The following is a 20,466-nucleotide window of genomic DNA, read 5'->3' as shown; positions in this document are numbered from 1 at the left end:
CCAAATGCTCTGAACATTCGATAGCCAAGACTGAATGGATTACCAGCAAGATATACCAAGACTTCCCAGAGTGACTCAAGTCTGATTTCAGCCCAGGTTAGCACTACAGCATTAACTAGTCAACGTGTGCAGAACTAGGGAAGGTGGAGTGCAAGTATCTGCTGGTGGACATCCTAGCTCTTCTAGCAACAGAAAGGAAAGGTTAACTGGTCCTTCACAGCTACTCAGGCACTATGACTTGGCCTATTTCTAAAGTCATAGCAAATCAGAGACTACAAACCAGAGACACCTACCTTTGAATTCCACAGCTCTGAAGATGCTATTTGTGCTGGATTCACTCGTCTTTGCTTCAGAGTATGCCATTGCCAAAACTGTGGTCTTCCAGCTGTCTATTTAGTCTCCCTATGCACAGGGAGATGTCTACTGGGGATTGTCCAAAGCATCTTTTGCTCCTTTGAAGATCACCCAAAAAGAGGTGAAGTTCCAGAAGGCTATAGGCTCCTCTGAGGCAGCCTGTTAGTGATTTTACATCTGGGCAGAATAGACAAGCATCCCCATACACATTGTTGGCTGCTTACTGCTACTTGCTGAAACTACTTTTGACATCCCTTGAGCTTCTTGCTTTCCAAGACGTGACAGTTCTGTCTAGCTGGTATTACTCCCAAGTGCATGAGAAGGCAGTCTCATAGTAGATTGAGATATACACTATGATCCTCCCCCCCTCATTGCTTTGCTAACTGTTTGCTCTAAGTCTTGCCCTTTAAGCATCTGAGCACCCACTGAAATGAATGGGGCAGTTCATACCTCAGCTACAGTTTCAGGGTCTACAAACCAAGGCATCATTGAATCATTCATACTGAAGCTCACAGCTGGCAATGAAGTATTTTTTAAAGCCACCATAGCCACCTCATTTTCCAGAATCTACATCTGACTGGTGTGTACCAACTGAATCCAAGGCATCTGAACCTCTTCCACAAAAATACCCAAGAGCAAAACCCTTTTATTAATGTGTGCAAAATAGTTTATTCGGGTATACTATCAAAACATGACTCGTCTTTAAAATTAAGATTTCTACATGTTGCGTGAAGCCACATGACTGGTGATCTCCATCCAGAGCACATTTCAGCCATTTGCCTCCATGAAATGGTTAACACTACTTAATATAAAGTAATGGAATCTGACATTAAGAGTTCCAAGTTAAAAGGAAAAAAATATCTGCCTCTGCACCCAGGACACTGGGAAGAGATTGCTCCTATCTACACGTTGGTGCATCTCAGCATCGAAATCGGTCTGAAAAGTTCGGAGACTTTGGCATGGTGAGAGGCCGGTCACTTGGCTTCGTGTCCTGACTGCGGTACTTACGAACTGGGTTGGCCTTGTGTACCTCCAGAGACAAAAAGGACAGAATGGTCAGTTACTATGGGGCTTACACACACTCATTCAGTTAGAGTATAGTGCAGCAGCCATCTGATGAAATCTGGGATGTGTTTGGGAGCTAACAAGTAACGACTGTGCTGCTAGTGGAAGATGTACTACACCCTAAGCAACAGCGGGTGCATGTTTAGAACAGGCTTGTGTTTTGCTCTTCAATTCAAGCTGTACACATGTACCATAGGTGCCTTAAGTGCTGATTGCCAGGTAGCTCTCAAGCGGCACAAGGATCAGGAACATCCCAAGGAGGAATGGCTTTTAGCCCAGTGGGGCACTGGGCCCAACCCAGCGCTGCGGTTGGCTGCTGCATGCCTAAGACATAAGTTCATAGGCCCAGTCAGTGCTCTGGCCCTGACTGACTAGCCCGCCCACTTACCAGTTCTTGTCTCAGCTTGGCAAGTTCTTTCTTCTCCTGTTCGGCTTCCTGCTGCTGGGCCTTCTTCTGAAGCCTCTCTCTTTCAGTTTCCAACTTGGCCAGGTGCTTTTCAAATTCTTGGCGGTCCTTTGCTCTTTTCTCTGTTGCCAATTCAAATCTTTCGGGAACTACGGAACCAGAAAGGCTCTCTAAGTTTAGAAACACAGGGAATGTTGGTGCAACAGTCATCCAAGCACAACTACATCAGGGTTAGACGGAAGCGGCCTCTCTAGAGGTCCATGCTTTAAGTAGATTAGTGGAAGCGCTTAGGATTAAGGAAGAGACGCTTATGTGCATTTGGGATGCTGATACAGAGTCCAATCAACAATGGGGTAATGAATGTAGGTGATCAGTCTGGACAGAGGTTCCCAAACTTTGCTACCCACAGCTGCTTCACCGATAGGTAGCTTTTAAGAACACAAAGTGTCAGCCATCTGTCCATATTTCAACTGAACCATGCTTTACAGTGATTGGAAAGGATGGCTCTGTTGTATAAACTGGTAGTGTACTAGGACAAATTCCCACAGAAGTAAAGATTTAGCAGACCTGCCTAGTGTGAAAATGCACAAACACAATCCGCTGTACCCCATTTCTCTCTTCCACCCCAGAGACGTCTTGCATAGCCCCAGGCATGAACATCAGTTTGGGAACCCCTGGTCTAGGGTGCTTCTTGGAAGACTTGTTTACAAACAGGCTTTTAAAGGGGACGATTGTATGTTAGCGAGAAGACAAAGCTCCAGTTCCCACAAACTAAGCCTTCCCCCCCCCCCTTCATAAAGGGAAAGGGAAGGCTGGCAGCTGCTACGGAAGTGTCAGCTGTCTCCACAGGGAGCTCCTTGCATGCTCCCTACCCTTATCCCAAACTAGTAACCATTATCTGCCAACTGCAAAGCTGTTAACGCAGCTGCCATGTTAGAGCAGAAGAGGAAGCAACCCCCCTCCCCTCTGGACTCAGAGGATTTGTTGACTAAGTATTGCACAAGCATGACTAGTGACGTTGATACTAAAAAGGCGTCGGAGGTTTTCCCGGTGCATAGGGGCTGTTGAACTGCGTCAGCCCTGGATTGCCAGCAAGCCAGCACAGTGAGTTCATGCAACTCCACCTGATATTGGCTTGACATCCTTCTTTGGTACAAAAGGCTCCTGGTGCACAACAGTGTTTGGATTCGCTTTGAAACATGCTGCCTCTTTCTGCCGTTTCAGGTCTTCTTCGACCTGCAGGGAGAAAGAGGGGTCCCATCAGGAGCTGAGTAACTGAGATACACCCCACTCCCTGCTGCACTGAGAACAAAGGTTAGACTTCAGGCAGACAGTTCTGCATCTGAATATGGAGAGTTGAAACCCAAAAGCCGCCAAGCAGTTTGTGGTATTTGTACAGTGAGCTGGCTGGAGAACAGCTTCAGACGCAAGTGGTCAGTTTTAGTACAGCCAGCACTTGTACTTCCAACAAAGACCACAGGAGCACTCCAGCCTCACAGCCATCCAGGGAGACAGCAATTCCGGGGTGCTCTTTACAATACCAAAGGTCTGTGAAGACTTGCACTGAAGGCAGGATAATTCACTGGGCCAACTATTACCAGTATGCTACCATGTGACTAAACCTTGGAGAGAGACAGTTGCCGCTCCACTAGTCCTACCTGATGCTGCCAATTCTGCAACTTAGTTGCTCCCCGTTCGTCTGTTTGCAGATGGAAGGGTTCTGGTTGGGTTGGGTTCTTCACCTTTTTTTCTGGCAAGTTGATGTGGTCAAAATGAGGCAGGGGGAGTGCTTTGAACTTTGGCATCTACAAAAAAAAGTCAAGCCTGAATGTTGAGACTGTTTTGCAAGATGTCCTGCTTGGATTAAGATCAACCCTTACTTTTCAGGTAGCAAATTTGAAACTGAGGGAAACCCAACTGGAGCTTTGGCAGGATTTTCAGAGAACATTAAGGAGTTAAGTGTCCCACCCCTACTGAATTTCCAATGGGAACTGCACATCTAAGTCCCTTAGGTACTGTTGAAAACTCAGGAATTTAGCCCATTCAAGAGGAATGACCATTTACACAGCTATGGCTATCCAGCTGTGTAGTATTAGCGATTAAAAAGATAACTAAGGGTGAAGGAACAGAAGGTCTGCCTGCTTCAGGAAAGAGACCAATGAGGGGTAAGCAACAGCTTGCTTTAAGGCATGTCTCTGCATAACTACCTTTTAAAGATTTTATACTTTCCTCAAAGCATCTATATTACTGCGCCCCAGACCACACAGCCCAATGCACTGATCCAGTAAGGATGGCAGTTTACATGCTTCCACGGAATGTTGGGCCGGAAAGGAGAAAAGCAGGAATGCCATTTTCCACCAGTGATTTAAGGGAAGCAACCATCACACAGGAAGACTTTCTAGAGCAGTGGTTCCCAAACTTCAGCATCACCCCCTTTGATGAGGAAACCCTGAGGGGCACCCCACAAAAAAATAGCAGCAAAACTCGAGCAAAAAAGCAACTGACCAGGGCTGAAAAAAGTTGCAGCAAAACTTGGGGTGGGCTTGACTGGAGCTGGGTTGCCTTGCATCCCCCTCCCCTGGAATTTCTTCATGCTCCCAGGGAGGCATGCCCCCCAGTTCTGGAGTAAAGATATTCCCTAGAGAACCATTGGGGGAGGGGGAAGAGAAAAATCTCACTGATTCTTTAGCACTCTTGAAATCCAAGTTCATGGTCCATTCTGGTCAATTTCCGTCATGGGATTTTAAAAGTATAAATAGCACATTTCATGATGTTTTAAGTATTGGGGTTCTGATGCAAAAAAGGAGCCTTGTCTGTGGGGGGTTCACAAGGCTATTGTGGGGGGGTGAAGCACTGCAACCCTTACTTCTGTGCTGAGCTGGGAGTCCAGAAGGATGGCATGGTATTGTACCCTTACTGCTGAGCTGAGCCCTCAGTAGCAGCTGCCACTCCCCAGCCACCCAGCTGAAAACAACAGCTCAGGAGGATGGTTGGCATGGCATAGTATAGTATTCCCATCCCTAGTTTTGTGCTGCTGGCAGGGCACTGCCTTTAGAGCCACTGCTCTGGCCACCCAGCTTTAAAGGCAGTGCAGAAATAAGCAGGGAAATACCAGAATACCCTCAAAAATAACCTTGAGACCCCCTGCAACTTCCTTTGGGATAGGACCCCCATTTGAGAAACTGACGTCTTCCCTGCAAAATTGGATGCTTTCACGCTATGCCAGTGGTTCAGTGTGGGGCTGCAGACCACTGCTGTCTTGCAGACACAGAGCTTGTGCCCCTGCAAAGGGGAGCCTGTGGTGGTGCTCCAGCCCCAAAGTTGGAGCAACAGTGCTGGCCTTCTGCTGCAGAGGGGGGCTGAGCCTCACAGGCTAGATCCAGCTTGCAAGGGAAGGAAGCAGCTCTGCACTCTGCTGTCCGTCCCCCCGTCGGCTGGGGGGCAGGGGAGAACAGCAGACAGGAAACAGTTCACCTACATGCATTCTCTGTTGCTTCTATTGGCTGGAATCACAGCCAATGGGATGAGCCTTGGTGATACCTGGGAGCAGCAGGAGGTACCGAACCAGGTAAGTATTCCCATGCCCCTCTTGCCACTAGCCTGCATCTCTACCCCACACCTGCACTCCCTCCCACTAGCCTGCATCTCTACCCCACACCTGCACTCCCTCCCACTAGCCTGCATCTCTACCCCACACCTGCACTCCCTTCCACTAGCCTGCATCTCTACCCCACACCTGCACTCCCTCCCACTAACACTCCTCCATAACCCTCAGCCCACTCCTGTGGGCAAGCTCCTCTACCCGCATGATTTGTCATAGGTAGCTGGCTGGTGGCCTGCTGAAAGAATTGTTGAAGGGGTGGGCCACAAACCAAAGTCTGAGAACCAGTGCCCTATACTGTATGAAGAGACCAGATTTCATGGTCCATGTGTTTTTCATAGCTGTGAATTTGGTAGGGCCCTACAAGTAGGTTTCCAAAAGGTGTACAATCTGGCCAGCCACGAGCAGTTTTGGACATGAAGCCCCACAGTAGGCAAGAGAGTTTGAAACAATCCAAGAAGTTCCCCAGCACTTACCTCCTCTTTCTGCAGCTCTTCTATTTTTTTCTCCTTTTGAAGCCACCGCTCTCTGTCACGTGAGTCAAAAGAAAAGGGACATACTTCCACATGCCTTTGCTCAGGGGCTTTAGGTTTGAAAGGCACGCCATAGTGTGGCATGATGTTCGCCTTGATCACGGGGACCACCTCCTCTCCCTAAAAGCATATCAGCATTAGGAGACAGGCTGAGAAATACAAGAGAAACACTGAACCCCAACTAAGGTTGTTCTTGGAGGCCGATTTAGGCCTTTTGGCAGAGAGATCCCTGGGGTTGCTAAAAATGAGGTGCTTAAGACAGGAATCCTCCTCTCCTACTAACAGGCATGATACACAAAGAGCTACAATGCTAGCATCAGTCTGAAGGTTTATTTGGGCAGAAGCAAGATTTTTGCATTTTTATATATATATATATATATATATATATATATATATGAGAGAGACAGACAGAGACACAGAGACAGAACCTTCACTCTTCAAGTCCTAGGACATGGAGAGGGTCTGATTTCTCTGCAGACAGAAGGGCTTCTCTTTGGGAAGTAATGGCCATAACAAGGGCTAAATGGAGTTCTCTCCACTTAGTCTCTTCCCCAAGTGGTTGAGCAGCTTCTCAACCCGATTACTGCCTGTGAAGCTGTTGCTTGTTAGCTACAGGAAGCTTATTCCCAGTTGCCACATGCCATGGCCCCCAAAACTCTTCCAAATTGGTCACCTTTTCTTCTTTAGTAGGCATTCGGACTCTGTTCTTCAGTGCAAATGCTGGAGACTTTGGAACTGTAATTGGAAGGGGCTTCTTTTCTGGAACACCCTGTCATAAGGAGGAGACAGTCAGGTTAGTGACAATCTGGCCCTGATTAGAAGATACTTCACAGGAGCAGCCTGGCACAACTAACCCACTGTAGCTTTTCCCTGATGTGAAGTGATAGGCAGAGGTCTGAGACACTAACTGCAGGACAGGAGGAGAGGTGTGCTCTGAAATGGAAGCTTACTACCACATCAGATGGTCTCACTTCTGGATCAGAGCTTGCGTTGCAAGAGTTCTTACCACCACATCCTCCAAGATTTTAGCCGGACATGGCCTGGAGCGGAATTCAAAGTGCTCTTCCTGCTGCTGCTTCTTGCTCTCCCGCTCCTGAATCCTTTTCTCAATTTCCAAGTCAAATCCAACAGGCTGTGTGGGCTCTTTCACTGGGGGTTTGTTGGGTAAGATTGGCCCACCCTCTAGGATTCTTGGATTCAGCTCTCGGGCTTTGAATTTGTACCTGCATGGAGAATAAAGGGACAAGTATCTACACACAGAACGAGGCAGAGAATAGTCACAAGTAGTTTCTGCCTTGCCTCAACGGGAGAAATCAGCAACAATGACCGAGAGTTGCACCTTGCATGTTTCACCTTGTGCAAAGGGCCACTTCCTTACTTCGAGTCAGCAAGGATGAACTGAGTCACTCACCACATTGAGCCTGGTGCTCCCCAGGCACAGCTCCGACACTAGATGGAGACTACACGGTTTTAGACCCCAACTACCAAAAAGGCTGGTTGCAGTTTTGTACTGCATGGTATTCGCTTAATCGAGTGGTACTCCCAGTAAGGCTACATAGACCTATGCAGAGGTTTTCCACTGACAGTTGTGTCTGAGTGCGCTGGTTTGTGTTCACACTGGTTTCACAGGCAACAGAGCAGGTTTATATATGCAGCACGCACTTGCATCTTGGATGAAGAGCAACTATCCCAGTATGCACTGCTCCTGGACACAGCAAATTGTGGCAGCTCTGGGTAGGCGAGAACTGCTGAAAGCAACCAGTCCTGAGGCAGGGAGAGGGAGAGACCACTCACCTCAGCACTGCCCCTCCCCCCACTCCATTTGCATTGTGGGAGGTAGCAGCAGCATTCCTCAAATGATTTGTTGTGTCCCAGAGCAGTGACACCACCAGCTGTTCCAAGGAGCTAACAGGCAGGTCTGCAGAGTTTCAAAGAGCAGCCACACCCACTCTGCATTGTGGGACAGCTCTACAAGGGTGGCCAACCCATGGCTCGAGCCACAAGGCTTTGACTGAAGAGATGCAGCTCCTGCTGGTTCTGAGCTGTGCCCCACTGCCTGCTCATGGCTGGCTGCTCTGTGCACACCCCAGCGCCTGGAGGCAGAAGTGTGTGCTGGCAGCTCTGGGACCCAGGCATGGGGGAGCAGGGGCAGGAGAGAAGGGGATTGGGTTAGAGCTGAAGCACCTTACTCAAAGTCTTTGTGGATGCAGAGTAAGGCAGCCAATACAAATGTCATTTAAATTCCATGGGGGGGGGGGGGGGAGGAGAGAGAATCAGCATGTACCTGGTTTATACTGTCTCTAAAGAAAATTCAAAGCTATTGTTTGCCAGGCTGAAGCAATATTCTGAGATACGAGTCCCTTCCTTCTGGTTTTTGAACCTCTCATTTGCAGTCTAGGACAGACCTGACCTTTTAGAACCATAAAAAAGCCACAATCTTCTTAAGTAAAAAAACCCAAGGAAACCATACCAGAGATCAACAAGCTGGAGTGAAACAGGCACTTCAAATTGTGCTGATTTACTTCTGTTAAGTTTAATTTTTAAAATGTCACAGGACATAATAGGGCACTTGTGTTGCATCCTCACCTTGTATTTTAAATGTTTTTTTAGAGAGACTATTTTAAAGGTTCTCTTTAATTTGGTGTTTGTTCCTTGTCGAGTTCTCTGAAGATCTGTGGACGGGTCATGAATTTAAGTGACTGGAGACTTTATTGGGTTTTGTCCAAAATGTCCTGAAATGTTATTTTTATCACTACATTGTGTACTATGTTGATCTTTCTATATCTATAGATATATAGAATTACATGGCTGTTCACTCTAGCCACCACTATTTTTGCTCTTCATCTCACTGGTTGGCCACCCCTACTCTAGAGGGCAGTTAGACTAGTAAAAGCAACTGAGTCTTCACTGGAACACCAATGCAGAAGAGGCTTGTGGGGTTCATTTTATTTTTGCATTGAAACGCAATTTTAGGGCAAAACGTGGATTGCCAGGGAAGAGGCTAGTGAGGTTTTTGCACAAAAACCTGACAGCTAAAGTTAGCAAGTGTATACTTAGCCATACTTTTGACTAAGCATCTCAGTAGGATAGCCATGTTAAGTCTAACTTAAAACAGTGCGCAATCTTGTGGCACCTTGGAGGCTAACAAATATATCATGAACTTTCCAGGGTTTTACCCATGAAAGTTTGAGCTACACAAGTTGCCCATTATTTTGAAATAATGGGCGGGTGTGCTATTTTGCCATCCTGGTAAACCTTGGACAAGGAATAAGGGATGGCTTGAAATAGTGTTATAGAAATTTGGTGCTGTGTAGATGTGCCCAGTTTCAAAATAAGCTATTTTGAAATAGGATTTGAAATAAGATATGCAATTTGCACAGTGCAAATTGTGTAAACATACCCTAAGGTACCACAGGCCCGTTCACTGTTCTTGGCTAAGAGCTGAATCCTTTCCTTTCACAACTGTCCTTTTATTAACTAGATCATTTTCATATCTACATTAAATGATCACTCCTATTTCCCCCTTGCTTTAAATCTATATACACAAGCCCATGTTCCTCAGAAGTGACGGGTTTACACATTGAGACTTTGGACACAGATATTTCAGTGTCTAAACACTTCTACTTACTGTTGTATCTTCTCCACTTCCTCCGCCTCCAGCTCTGCTGCACTCTTACACGTCACAGGTCGGCAGCGCTGATTTGTCTGAAGCAGCGGAGTTTTGGGCTGCGTAAGCTTGCTCTTCAGTGACTTAACTGGACACGGACCTACAAATCCAAGCCATAGAAACCAGCAATTAATAGCTAGAGCTGAAACTGACAATTTGAGTAGAGGGTCGTTCACACAGAACCTGGCCAAGTAGGCAAAACCTCAACAAGTTATGCTTCCTGCTCCCCTATTACTTGCATGTACAAGTTAACAGCTAGCCCACTTTGCCAAGTCTTACTTTCATCAGTTCTCCTGCTCCTCAAGTGGTAACGAGAGGGCGTGCGCTTTTGGAAGTTCACAATTTGCTGAGCAAGTGGGACATACTCGGACACAGTTTCTTCAAACTTCCTTTTGTTGCCTTGGGAAAGATGGAAAGGTTTCGGGATAGTGGGTCCTTTTGCCACTCGTGCCTGGAAAGAGAAGTCACTAGTCACTGTAGAAATCTGAACAAGTCATCCCACCAAACTCCATGCCAATAGCCATGTAAGACTTCCACCTGACTGCAGGTTGGGGAAGGGTCCGTGCTTAGCATGTGACAAATCCAAGGGAGGTATTGTACAATCCTTCATTTAACACTATGCCACCTGATTGGGACATACTTACAGGAGGAGATCGATATGTTTTAGCCAGCAGCTGCAGGCTGAGAACTACTCCCAGGTAACAGTTAACCATTACTACCCTGTAAGCATCACCTAGTCACATGCCTACTAGGGCTAGGAACTAACAGTCTTGCTGATAAGGAATCTAGAGATGTTAGAGAACGTGTAGTTGAATAGTTGAGAGACTGTATCAAATGTTAGTGGTTACACAACTATTTGATAGCCCCTGGGGGTGGGGCTGGCTGCCAGTGTGCTCAGCCCCACTGCTGGGGAGCCCCCACCACCCTGCACTGCTGGTTCTCAGAGGCAGCAGTGCAGGGCGGCAGGTGGGAGCCAGTTACACACACACACACACACACACACACAAAATAGAACACCCAAGTGCCTGCCACCCTACTGCCCAATACAGAGGCAGCAGCCGCCCATCTGCAGGTGGGCCCTGAGTGCCTCTTGGGCAGAGGCTGTGCTGGTATCTCAGCTGCCTCTGCCCACAGTGAGGCTGGGCCTGCCAGACAGAGGCTACTCCATGGCAGCAGCCCCTGCTCAACCCCTCCCCCTGCTGCCTCAGAGCAGGGATGTTAAATATCGATTACTTGAATAGTTGATCCACCTCATGAATTCTTAGCAGTTATTCAACTATTCTATAGTCCCGGTAGCTAGTGCACTTTGGCCCCACTTCAGAGGATCCCCTGCCACTCTGCACTACTGCCTCTATCAGAGGCAGCAGCCTCTGTATTGGGGGCATCTGAGCTCATGGACCTGGCACAAGCTGGGACTGAGCCAGGCTGTTGGCCAGCCTGCTAAGAAGTATAGTAGCACGGGAGGGGAGGCGGGAAGAGGAGGAGGGAGAAGAATTAAATGCATGTTGTCTATAGCATGAACCTATGTTTCTGCTCATCAGTTAACAGACAATACTATTACATCCCTAGAGACAGCAGTGTGGAGGGGGAGGCAGCTCAGCAGGATCCAATGTGCAGGCAGCCCGCTTGACCGCTGGCTTCCCATGTGTACCATCTCCTGCTTGCACCCCCTCTCCGCCCACCTATCAGAGGCAGCAATGTGTGTAAGGGAAGGGGGAAAGCAGCTCCACAGGATTGGTGCTCTTGGGGAGCCCACTTAAAAGCCAACTCCTCAAGGCTAACCGTCTCCTCCCTCCACCTACATTGCTGCCTCTGATGCTGAGGCAGCAAGGAGTGGAGGAATGCATCTAGCTGACAGGATTAACCGAGAAGACTGGGTTTGTTAATCATGTAATGGTCTACATGTTAACATCTGTTAGGAATGGAGGCTTAATTCTTGCCGCAGAGCTGAAGGGGAAGTCATACCACATTTTCAGAAGAGTCTTTTAGGAGCCTCATGGGAACTCAATCTATTGGAGTAGCAGATAGAATTCCAGAGTCCACTTACTACAAGCTCTGATGAGCCAGACTGGAACCCTGTTGAGATGCTGACAGCTACCATGGGGATACACCATAAAAGTCACAGCACTTCTATTAGTCTGTCACATCCCACATGACTTCTTGCTTTCACAACCAACAAACCCCACATCAGCAAACAATACAGCAGGAAGAGCCAGCCAACAATAGATTTAGATCTGGTAGCGTCCTCTGCCGTTTCCTCACCGGAGATGGAGGGTGCTTTCTCAGGGCAGCAGCAAAATCCAGCTCCTTGTATTCGTTCACAGGCTGGCTTTCCGTGCGCTGCTTAATCCTCTCGTCAGAACAGAAGTGGAAGTCAACTGGCTGTGTTACCTGGCCTTTTGCCGCCTTTACAGGTTGTCCTTTAATAAAAAGAAAAGAAAACCACCCCTTGAGATGGATACAGTTTATGCTCATCCAAAGCCTGAGCTTTCTATGGAGTTATATGCATTCTATAGGCCTACAAAGCCATCTTCAGCCCTTTATTTCCTCATAATATAGTAATGTTTTGCTTCCAAGTAGATTTGGGGCCCCAATACCCTTTACATATGCCATTTAATGTGGCTCTGGAAACATGTGGAAAAAAGTCTGTGGAGGTCTCTCTATTTAGTCATGGCCAGGGCTCACCGAGCCCCGCTCACCAGCCACGCTGTCTGGCGATCTGTGCACACGCAGATCACCAGAACCCAGCTCTGGCCACAGCTAAGTAGATTACATAGCTTGTTGAGCCCTGGCTGTGGACATACTGGTCTGCTACATGGTGCAGAGACCTGACACATACCTGGTAAACTTACATCTGCAAGAGGACACCAGCCCCCCACCAACACAAGTACTAAAGCAAATGGAAATTATTAAAAGTGAAACAAGTGAAGTTTGGCAAAAAACATCCAGGATTTTGCCCTGCAAAGGGGATCAGGGAAGAGGTGATGGCACATGCTGGTCAAGTTGACCATTCAGAACCATGCGCCTGGATGTTAACAGCCACTCTGTGCACACAGCCCAGCACCTGGTGGGAAAAGCGTGTGGCTGTGGCAGCTCTAGTGATACCCAGGGCAGTTCCAAGTTAGGGGTTGGATTTGGGTGGAGAGGAGAAAGAAACTTCCATGATCACCTCCCCTAATTAGTTTCCTCTCAGGCAGCCTCCCTGGGGTGCCCCAGAGGGGAGGGGGCTGAACCTGGAGATGTGCATTACTTGCACCCCACCAGCAGTTCAGTGCAATGCATCCCCACTGCCCCTTCCCCGTGGCGCTGCAGAGAGAAGCTAAAAGGCAGTGAAGCAGCACAATAAGCTTTGTTCCAAAGGACCCCTGCATCAGTGGCATAGGGAGGGTGGTGGGGAAATTGCCCCCGGGTGCCACACTAGGGGTGCCAGGCTGGGGTGGGAATGCACAGCTTCAGGCAGCGAACCAGGTACTGAGTGGGCCACTTACTCCCTGCAGACAAGCTGCCGAGGCTGGGCTGGGCGGTGGGAGTGGGCACTTCAAAGGCAGGGTTACCACATGTCCAGTGCCTGGCTCCGGGGGAGGAGAGGTATGGGTTAGAGTGCATGGGCTGGGCGTACTTTTTAAAAAGGTGGTACTTTAAAAAGGTTGAGAAACTGTGCTTTAGCATGTTGAGAGTCTACTGCAGGGATGTGGAACTATTTTGGGTTGGGGACACTGACCCATAGGAAAAACCTGAACCCCTCCCACCATGGACATGGCCCGACTGAGGAGAAGCTCCCCCACATCCCCTTCACATAACAGAGCCGGGGAGGTGGGTCCTGGCTATTAGACTGAGGGGGAAGCCTCCAGGCAGTGCTTTACTGCACCAGCCAAGGGTGGGTGTGGGAGCAGCAACAGCAACATCAGAGCTTCTCCCTCCCCAGACCAGGCAGAGTCCATGGATCAGATCGAGCTCTGGCTCACCTGACTGGCCCACAAGGCTTGGGGCTCCTCCCCACACAGAAGGGAGCCTCTGCTAGCGCTCCAGCCCCATAGGGGGCACTGCAGAGGGTGGGGGCATAAGGCTGGAGCACCAGCATGCTGTTGGGGGAGTCCCCAAGCCTTGGGGGCTGGATCCAGGCTCTGGGCCTTAGGTTCTCCACCCCTGGTTTTGTGCTTCTGATGTATTTAAAACTTTTGCTGTTACTTTGCATCTTTGGTAGACCTCAGTTTTTGCTCTAATTACTTTAGACTTCACTTGCCAGAGCAGGCTCTATTTTCCTCAGTCGGTTTAATTTCCACTTTCATGGATGTGTTCTTGCCTCAGTTTTTACTTTTAGTCATAGTGACTGTCTTTAGTTTACATGTGCAGTGCCCACATCGGGGAGGTGGTACTGTGCATGCTGATACTCATCTTTATGATCTGAACGGTGGGATAGTGCAGAAAGGAATCCAGAGTTAGACCTACCTAAGCCAGCAATAGATGCTTTCAGGAACTCTTCATTTCTTTTGCGCAGCTCCATTATCTCTTGCTGCAATTGCTTTGTTTTTTCCAGCTCTTGTTCTTCTGTGCTCTTGGGCTTCCCAGACAGATTCTTCCTTCTGAAGGAATGAAATATGGCAGAGGCAGAGAGGAGTGAGTGGTTTCCACAAGTTTGTAGGAGGTTTGCCTGCTCTTTCGGTAGCCCTGGGAGACACTAACCCCCCCCTACCAAACCTATATGCTCTCAACCAGCACAGCTTCCCACGTCTATTTGATAGTGCAGTCCCACCTCACATCAGGTGGGACAGCTGGCAAAACAGAATTGTAAATTCAGTGCAGAAGAAATCTAAATCTCATGTTTAACAGGATAACACCTAAGTTTTTGGCTAGCTATGTCTGATTTTGTATCTCAAGGAGTACACATCTAGAGACTTGGGTACCTAAAAGGCTGCCACCTTCCCTTTTGTACCTGAGGATTACTGCATACATGCTCAGAATACTTGCAGGCACATTGCTTCTCCCACTGCCCCCAAAATAGTAAGACTTGACATCAAGTTAAGGCTATAGTGACACTAGAGAGCTTAGTGACAAAGCTTTCCTTAAATGGCTATGTTTTATATTTATAGCTACTAGCACAAGAGACTGTTCCTCCACTGGAAAGCTACATACTTCAGTATTGTTGGTGTTTCAGGCATGGTCAGCTTGCCCTTGGGTCTGGCAGGGGAGCGTTCTCTGTTCAGTGGCACTTCAGAACAGAGATCATTCCCAGTCAATTTCTCTCTGCTAGACCTAGAGCAACAAAAATAGATAAAGATCAACACATGCTTGGATACCAGTGTTCAATGAAAACCCATTTAAGCTCTCACCAACATGCTCTGGGCATTCCAAACCTTCACCACTGATCTGAAGATAACCCAAGGAAGAGCCTTACCTGGCCATACTGGCTGGCACAGCTTTCCCTGGTACTCTGTTAAAGCTGCAGAAGGGAAGACTAATTACTGAAGTTTCAGAATTTAGCTTTGCCTTCCTGGAAGGGCTGTGATCTAGATCCTGTTAGTAGTCCCTTCCTATTTGAGGCATAATCCCATTCCCATCCAGTGGCAATTGTCTAATGTATTGTGTTCTATATGCTAGGATTTTGCACCAAGTGGAGTCCTATATAAGCAGGATTGGAGAAACATTCTCCTTTCCTAGTTCAGAATTGCTCATCTCCACCCTCATGGGCAGCATGAATGAAGTGAGAGAATTCACTATCATTCTGGGCCCTGTGCTTAATTAGTGCACAAAACTGCATGACTCACTTTCTCCTCACACCCTCACACCAGCAAGCCTACTTACATTTGGAAAAAACCCACGTCACCAGATTCCTGTGTTATGGGATTGATATTGTGAACCAGATCTCCACCACTTCTACCTAAGCCTCCAAGTCCACCTCATCTAGGATGGAACTTATTCAGAAGCATGGTCTCTGAACTGGAGAGAAATAGCAGCTCTCCCGCCCTCAGCCCCAAAGACAACTCTGGCAATGTACATTTTCTGTTTTTTGGTGGGTGGATCTTCCTCCTTGGTGGATGGGACTGGGCATCTCTCTCTGATTCTGGCTTGCTGTTGGCGTTGCTGGGCATTCTTCTGCTGTGAGGAGAGTCTTTTGGATCGTGTCCTGAAGCAAAAAATTGAGTCAGCTCTCCCATGTGATCTTCAGGAAGAAGAGACAGTTCCATACAACCTATTTCAATATCTGCTAGTAAGTCACAAATTCAGACGGCACTATATACAGACCTGCTTCAGAGGAGACTAACAGCAGTTAATTGTTACAATGCTAATTGAAAACCTAATCAGAGGCATTTAGTCTAGACGTACCCTAAGGCTCACTTGCAACCTGGGCTACACAAGGGCTTTGTGCCGCTGCATGTAGTGGGTGAAGACTATGCCAATCTCCAGTTCTATCAAAACAGGACCTTCATGAAGAGGGGATATGGTATGCCATTACCACTCAGCTAGCTCAGCACACATCTTGGGCATGCAGGTAACAGTCATCACCAGGCTTCACATGGGGCTTGGTTAAGCAGACACGCTTTCTTACCTTTGAGAAGCCCCGGAAAGAGCAGGAGCTGAAGCATTTTCTGATTGGACTCTCCAGGCTGCTAGCGAGCCAACAATGTTCTGCTTTGGCTGCCCCATTTCTCCCTCCATCTTATGGTTTTCACCTACATGAAGAGACAGGGAAGCTAGTATCTGCTTTTGAGAAAGTGAAGGCTATAACTACACTAAAGAGCTTTCAGTGGCTAAACGGCACTGAGTAGCCTCAACCAGAGTAGCTCTGGGTGTCACTTCAATAAAGATGAGGACTAAAGATACTGTCCAGAAAGGAGCAACAACAATTAATGGTCAAGAAAACATGACCTATGAGGCAAAACTGGAAAAAAGTTGGGCTTGTTCAGTCTGGAGAGACTCCAGAGGGGACAACTGCTTTCAAGTACCTAAAAGGTTGTTACAAGGAAGAAGAAAAATTGTTCTTAACTTTAAGGACAGGACAAGCAGCAATGGGTTTAAATTGCAGCAAGGGATGTTTAGGTTGGACATGAGGAAAAGCTTCCTACCTGTCCGGGTGGTTAAGCACTAGAATAAATTGCCTGGGGAGATTATGGAATCTCAGCATGTTAAAACACCCAAGGGATGGTCTAAATCAGCGGTGGGCAACCTGTGGCCTAATGATATTCTAGGTGTAGGCCGTGAGACATTTTCTTAACCCTGCACACAGGCAACAGTAAACCAGTAGAATTTGATTACATCTGTGTAGCTTTTTCTTGGCAGTATTAAAGTGACACTTACACTTGCTTTATATGAAGGGAGGTGTATGCTAGTTGCTTATAACAGCCTGTGTACTCCCTCTGCATCCAAAGTGCTGCTATGGTTCAGTCAGCACAAACTGCAAATTCTAGGTATGCAAATGCAGTTAGCAAAACTAGGTTATCCTGGGAGACCAACTTGGTTACGACAGTCTTGCAGCCCATTGAGATGAAGCAAGGCCTGTCATGCGGCCAGCTAGCCTAGGTTGTCCATCACTGGTCTAGACAATACTTACTCCTGCGCTCCTTGTAGGAGACTGGATTTGATGACCTCTTAAGGTCCCTTCCAGTCCTATGAAGAGTTCCAAAACTAGGATATTCCACACTTTTCTGGAGGCAGTCTATTGGTAGCATTTCCCAGACCCCATCAACAGGGGAATAATATTACTCTAGAAAGTGTGTTTATAAGGTTAAAATTTTACACCTGCCCAAGACAGCATAGCTTTCTATAAATCACTTCAGTTGAGTTCTGATGCTAGATTGTAAACAAAAGAAAAAAGTTGAACAGAACCCCAGAAGCAAAAGGGTTTGAGAGATCTCTCAAAGCTGAACAGTGGAGAGGCAGGACTGAATCCAAAGTCTGCTCAGAAGATAAATCTAACAAGGCAGGAAGAAATTTCGTACCTCAGTGCATTTCTAAAACTTTGCTCATGACAAGACTGGTAAGTCTGCAAGCTTCTGAGAAGGCCATAAACTCAGAATCGTGCTTGGACTTAGCCATTATGTCACTTGGTGTTAGTGTCTCATCTTCTAGTGCAAGAGTTCTCAAACCATGGGTTGGGATGCTAAAGTGGGTTGCAACAGCTGACAGACTTGCTGGGGCCCAGGACTGAAGTCCACTACCCAGGGCCAAAACCAGAGAGCTTGAGCTGTGGCCCCATATCCATCCCCCAGAGTGGTGGGACTCAGTCTTTGGCCTCCCGCTCAGGTCAGTGTCGCTCAGACATCAGTGATTGTATTTTTTTTATTGTGAGAATTGGGTTGGGGTACAATGACGTCTGAGCACCCTGTTTTAGTGAATGGAGGTTATTTTCAGAATTGTGCCAACTTACTGGATTTGACCATTGGTGAAACAATAGCTTGTGGAAGATTAGACTTTTCAAAGTCTATCTTGCAGCACAAGCCTGTTGCCATGTTCTCCGCAGGAGGGACATTCTCTATGCTTGCTTTCAGGTCTGTGAAAGAGTAAACACTGTCAACACATATTCTATATTAAGCACCTATAACAAAACCACATGGTATGCAAGTAATTATGATGTTAGTTAAGCCTGTCATCAACTCGCTAGTTCTTAATCAGGGATAGAACTTCACTGTACTTGGATTTTAGTCAGTTTACAGCACAAGTCAGCATAACCTACTTGCTATAGAAGTCAGGCCTAGTAAGGTGGAGAGATTAACCTTCCACAAAGCCTCACGTCAGCAGAAAGCAGACAGTCGCCCAACTCTGATACTCACCGAACCAGGAATCTACGTTCTGCAGGTCATCATCTTTAAGCGTCTCAAAGTTGATGAAGGTGGTTTCAGCATCATAGGTATAAGCTCTTGCATTAGACATTTTTTGCTGCAGTCGTCTGCAGAAGTCGGTCAGAGACTGCCACAAATCAGTTCTATATTATCACAGGGAAAAGAGTTTGTTTAGGTTATGTATTCTCAATTACAAGACTCGTTAGCGCTCCACACAATGAGCAGTGGAATGTTCGACCCTGAAAGCCACCAGTATCAAGCATCTCTAAAGACAGAAGGACAGAATGTAGCAGGCAAGATGCCTACTTGGGCTCAAGCACTCGAGAGCAGCTGTATCTTTTTTCATGTCAGGGTATAAGAACATAAGAACGGCCGTACTGGGTCAGACCAGTCTGCCAACAGTGGCCAGCACCAGGTGCCCCAGAGAGGGTGGCCCTGTGATGTAGTGGGGGTACCTGGCTGGTTTCTATGCGGCTGGCTCTGGGGTAACCCCCACTGGCTGCCGTGGGTACCACGACCCAGCAAAACAGGATGAGTCACTATGCAAACCAGTATGGCCAGACACCCCCCATGGAGAGGAACAAAGGAAGGTGGAATGCTGCCCTGGCTGGGGGGCAGGGCTGGAAGAGAGTTGGTTAGTGGCTGTCTGGGAGCATGGAGGAGACAGCCTAGGGAAAGGGGCTGGAGTTTAGGGGCCCGGTCTCCCCCATCTCAAGGGGGCCTGAGGCATCCTAGCCCAGCTCTAACCAGATTACATCTGTGCTGTACTGTATCCTGGAGAGACAATAAACTTCCTCTATTCCACCAGCTGGTGCAGTCTGTTTGTGCCATTTTGGGGTGCAGGAGACGGGGACCCCCAACGTGCCGTCACAGGCCCGAAGACAATGATCAAGTGATTTGTCTCCTATCATCCCTCTCCTGCCCCTGACAAACTGAGGCCAGGGACACCATTTCTATCCCCTGGCTAATAGCCTTGTATGGACCTAACCTCCATAACATTATCTAGCTTCTTTTTAAACTGTTATAGTCCTAGCCTTCACAGCCTCCTCTGGCAAGGAGTTCCACAGGTTGACTACATGCTGTGTGAAGAACTTTGTTAGTTTTAAACCTGAAACCCATTAACTTCATTTGGTGTCCTCTAGTTCTTCTATTATGGGAACTAAAATAACTTTGTTATTCACCTTCTCCACACCACTCATGATTTTAGAGACCTCTATCATAGCCCCACTCAATCTCCTCTTTTCTCAACTGAAAAGCCCCAGTCGTTTTAACCCAGTGGTCCCCAACCTTTCAAGGTTGTCGGGCGCCAGGGGGCGTGGCCGTTTGCCTGCCGGGCACCAGGGGGCGGGGACACTTGCGCCCCAGGGGTGGCCCCCCCCATAGCTGCATGCCCGGGGCCGGTGCCCCCCCCGCCATGCGCCGCGGGGCCGGCGCCCCCCCCGCCATAACTGCGCGCCCGGGGCTGGCCCCCTCCCCCCCCATAGCTGCATGCCCGGGGCCGGCGCTCCCCCTGCCAAGCGCCGCGCGCCCGGGGCTGGCGCTCCCCCCACCATGCGCCCGGTGCCAGGCCAGCCCAGAGCACCTGGCGGGCGCATGGCGCCCGCGGGCACTGTGTTGGGGACCACGGTTTTAACCTCTCTTCATATGAGACCTGTTCCAAACCCCTCATCATTTTAGTTGCCCTTTTCTGAACCCTTTCCAAGGCTGCCTTATTTATTTTTAAATAAAAAGTGCTTATTTAAATAGTTACCCTCTTTAGAAAGCTTTGGAAGAATCCTGCCACTTGAATATAGGAGAAGTCCCTGAACATTACTGAATGGCTTATACTTGGGGACAATTCCAAACACTGTGCTCTCCTCAGAAGTTGTATTGCACAGCAAGGCTGGCAGCCAGTGTGCATTAGGAGTGGGTTCGTATTGCAGAGCCAGTAGCTGGCTCCAAGGAGGTAGAGTTCAATTAGTAACAAAAAGCCAATAAGCATCAGTTATTGGTAGGGATGTTAGGTAATGGTCAACTGAGCAGTCGATGAACCTAATGAGTTATCGGTTACTCAACTACTGGGG

General features: G+C 48.0%; 1 protein-coding gene across 5 annotated transcripts in view; it reads right to left on the bottom strand.

The window, feature by feature from the left end:
* Positions 1–1,003: 1,003 nt before the first annotated feature.
* TPX2 (TPX2 microtubule nucleation factor) overlaps positions 1,004–20,466 on the bottom strand; it is a 29,663-nt gene continuing 10,200 nt past the window's right edge. For 2 of the 5 annotated variants that reach the window (XM_075900862.2, XM_075900863.2), the window contains exons 2-18: positions 18,395–18,546; positions 17,992–18,114; positions 16,174–16,297; positions 15,622–15,750; positions 15,022–15,066; positions 14,760–14,879; positions 14,076–14,209; positions 11,889–12,046; positions 9,906–10,077; positions 9,588–9,726; positions 6,966–7,182; positions 6,633–6,728; positions 5,903–6,079; positions 3,484–3,630; positions 2,950–3,061; positions 1,808–1,995; positions 1,004–1,384 (exon numbers count right to left, since the gene is read on the bottom strand). In XM_075900862.2, coding sequence (XP_075756977.1) covers positions 1,274–1,384; positions 1,808–1,995; positions 2,950–3,061; positions 3,484–3,630; positions 5,903–6,079; positions 6,633–6,728; positions 6,966–7,182; positions 9,588–9,726; positions 9,906–10,077; positions 11,889–12,046; positions 14,076–14,209; positions 14,760–14,879; positions 15,022–15,066; positions 15,622–15,750; positions 16,174–16,297; positions 17,992–18,114; positions 18,395–18,494 — 2,292 coding nt within the window. In that variant the 5' untranslated portion in view covers positions 18,495–18,546 and the 3' untranslated portion in view covers positions 1,004–1,273. The remainder of the gene's footprint in view (positions 1,385–1,807; positions 1,996–2,949; positions 3,062–3,483; positions 3,631–5,902; positions 6,080–6,632; positions 6,729–6,965; positions 7,183–9,587; positions 9,727–9,905; positions 10,078–11,888; positions 12,047–14,075; positions 14,210–14,759; positions 14,880–15,021; positions 15,067–15,621; positions 15,751–16,173; positions 16,298–17,991; positions 18,115–18,394; positions 18,547–20,466) is intronic. The other 3 variants (XM_075900864.2, XM_075900865.2, XM_075900866.2) reach the window with 3 other exon arrangements.

This window comes from Pelodiscus sinensis, chromosome 17 (assembly GCF_052426305.1).
Source record: "Pelodiscus sinensis isolate ZL-2025 chromosome 17, ASM5242630v1, whole genome shotgun sequence".
Classification (NCBI taxonomy): Eukaryota; Metazoa; Chordata; order Testudines; family Trionychidae; genus Pelodiscus; species Pelodiscus sinensis.
The sequence above is the reverse complement of the archived record's forward strand: the minus strand, read 5'-3'. Positions and strand labels throughout refer to the sequence as shown.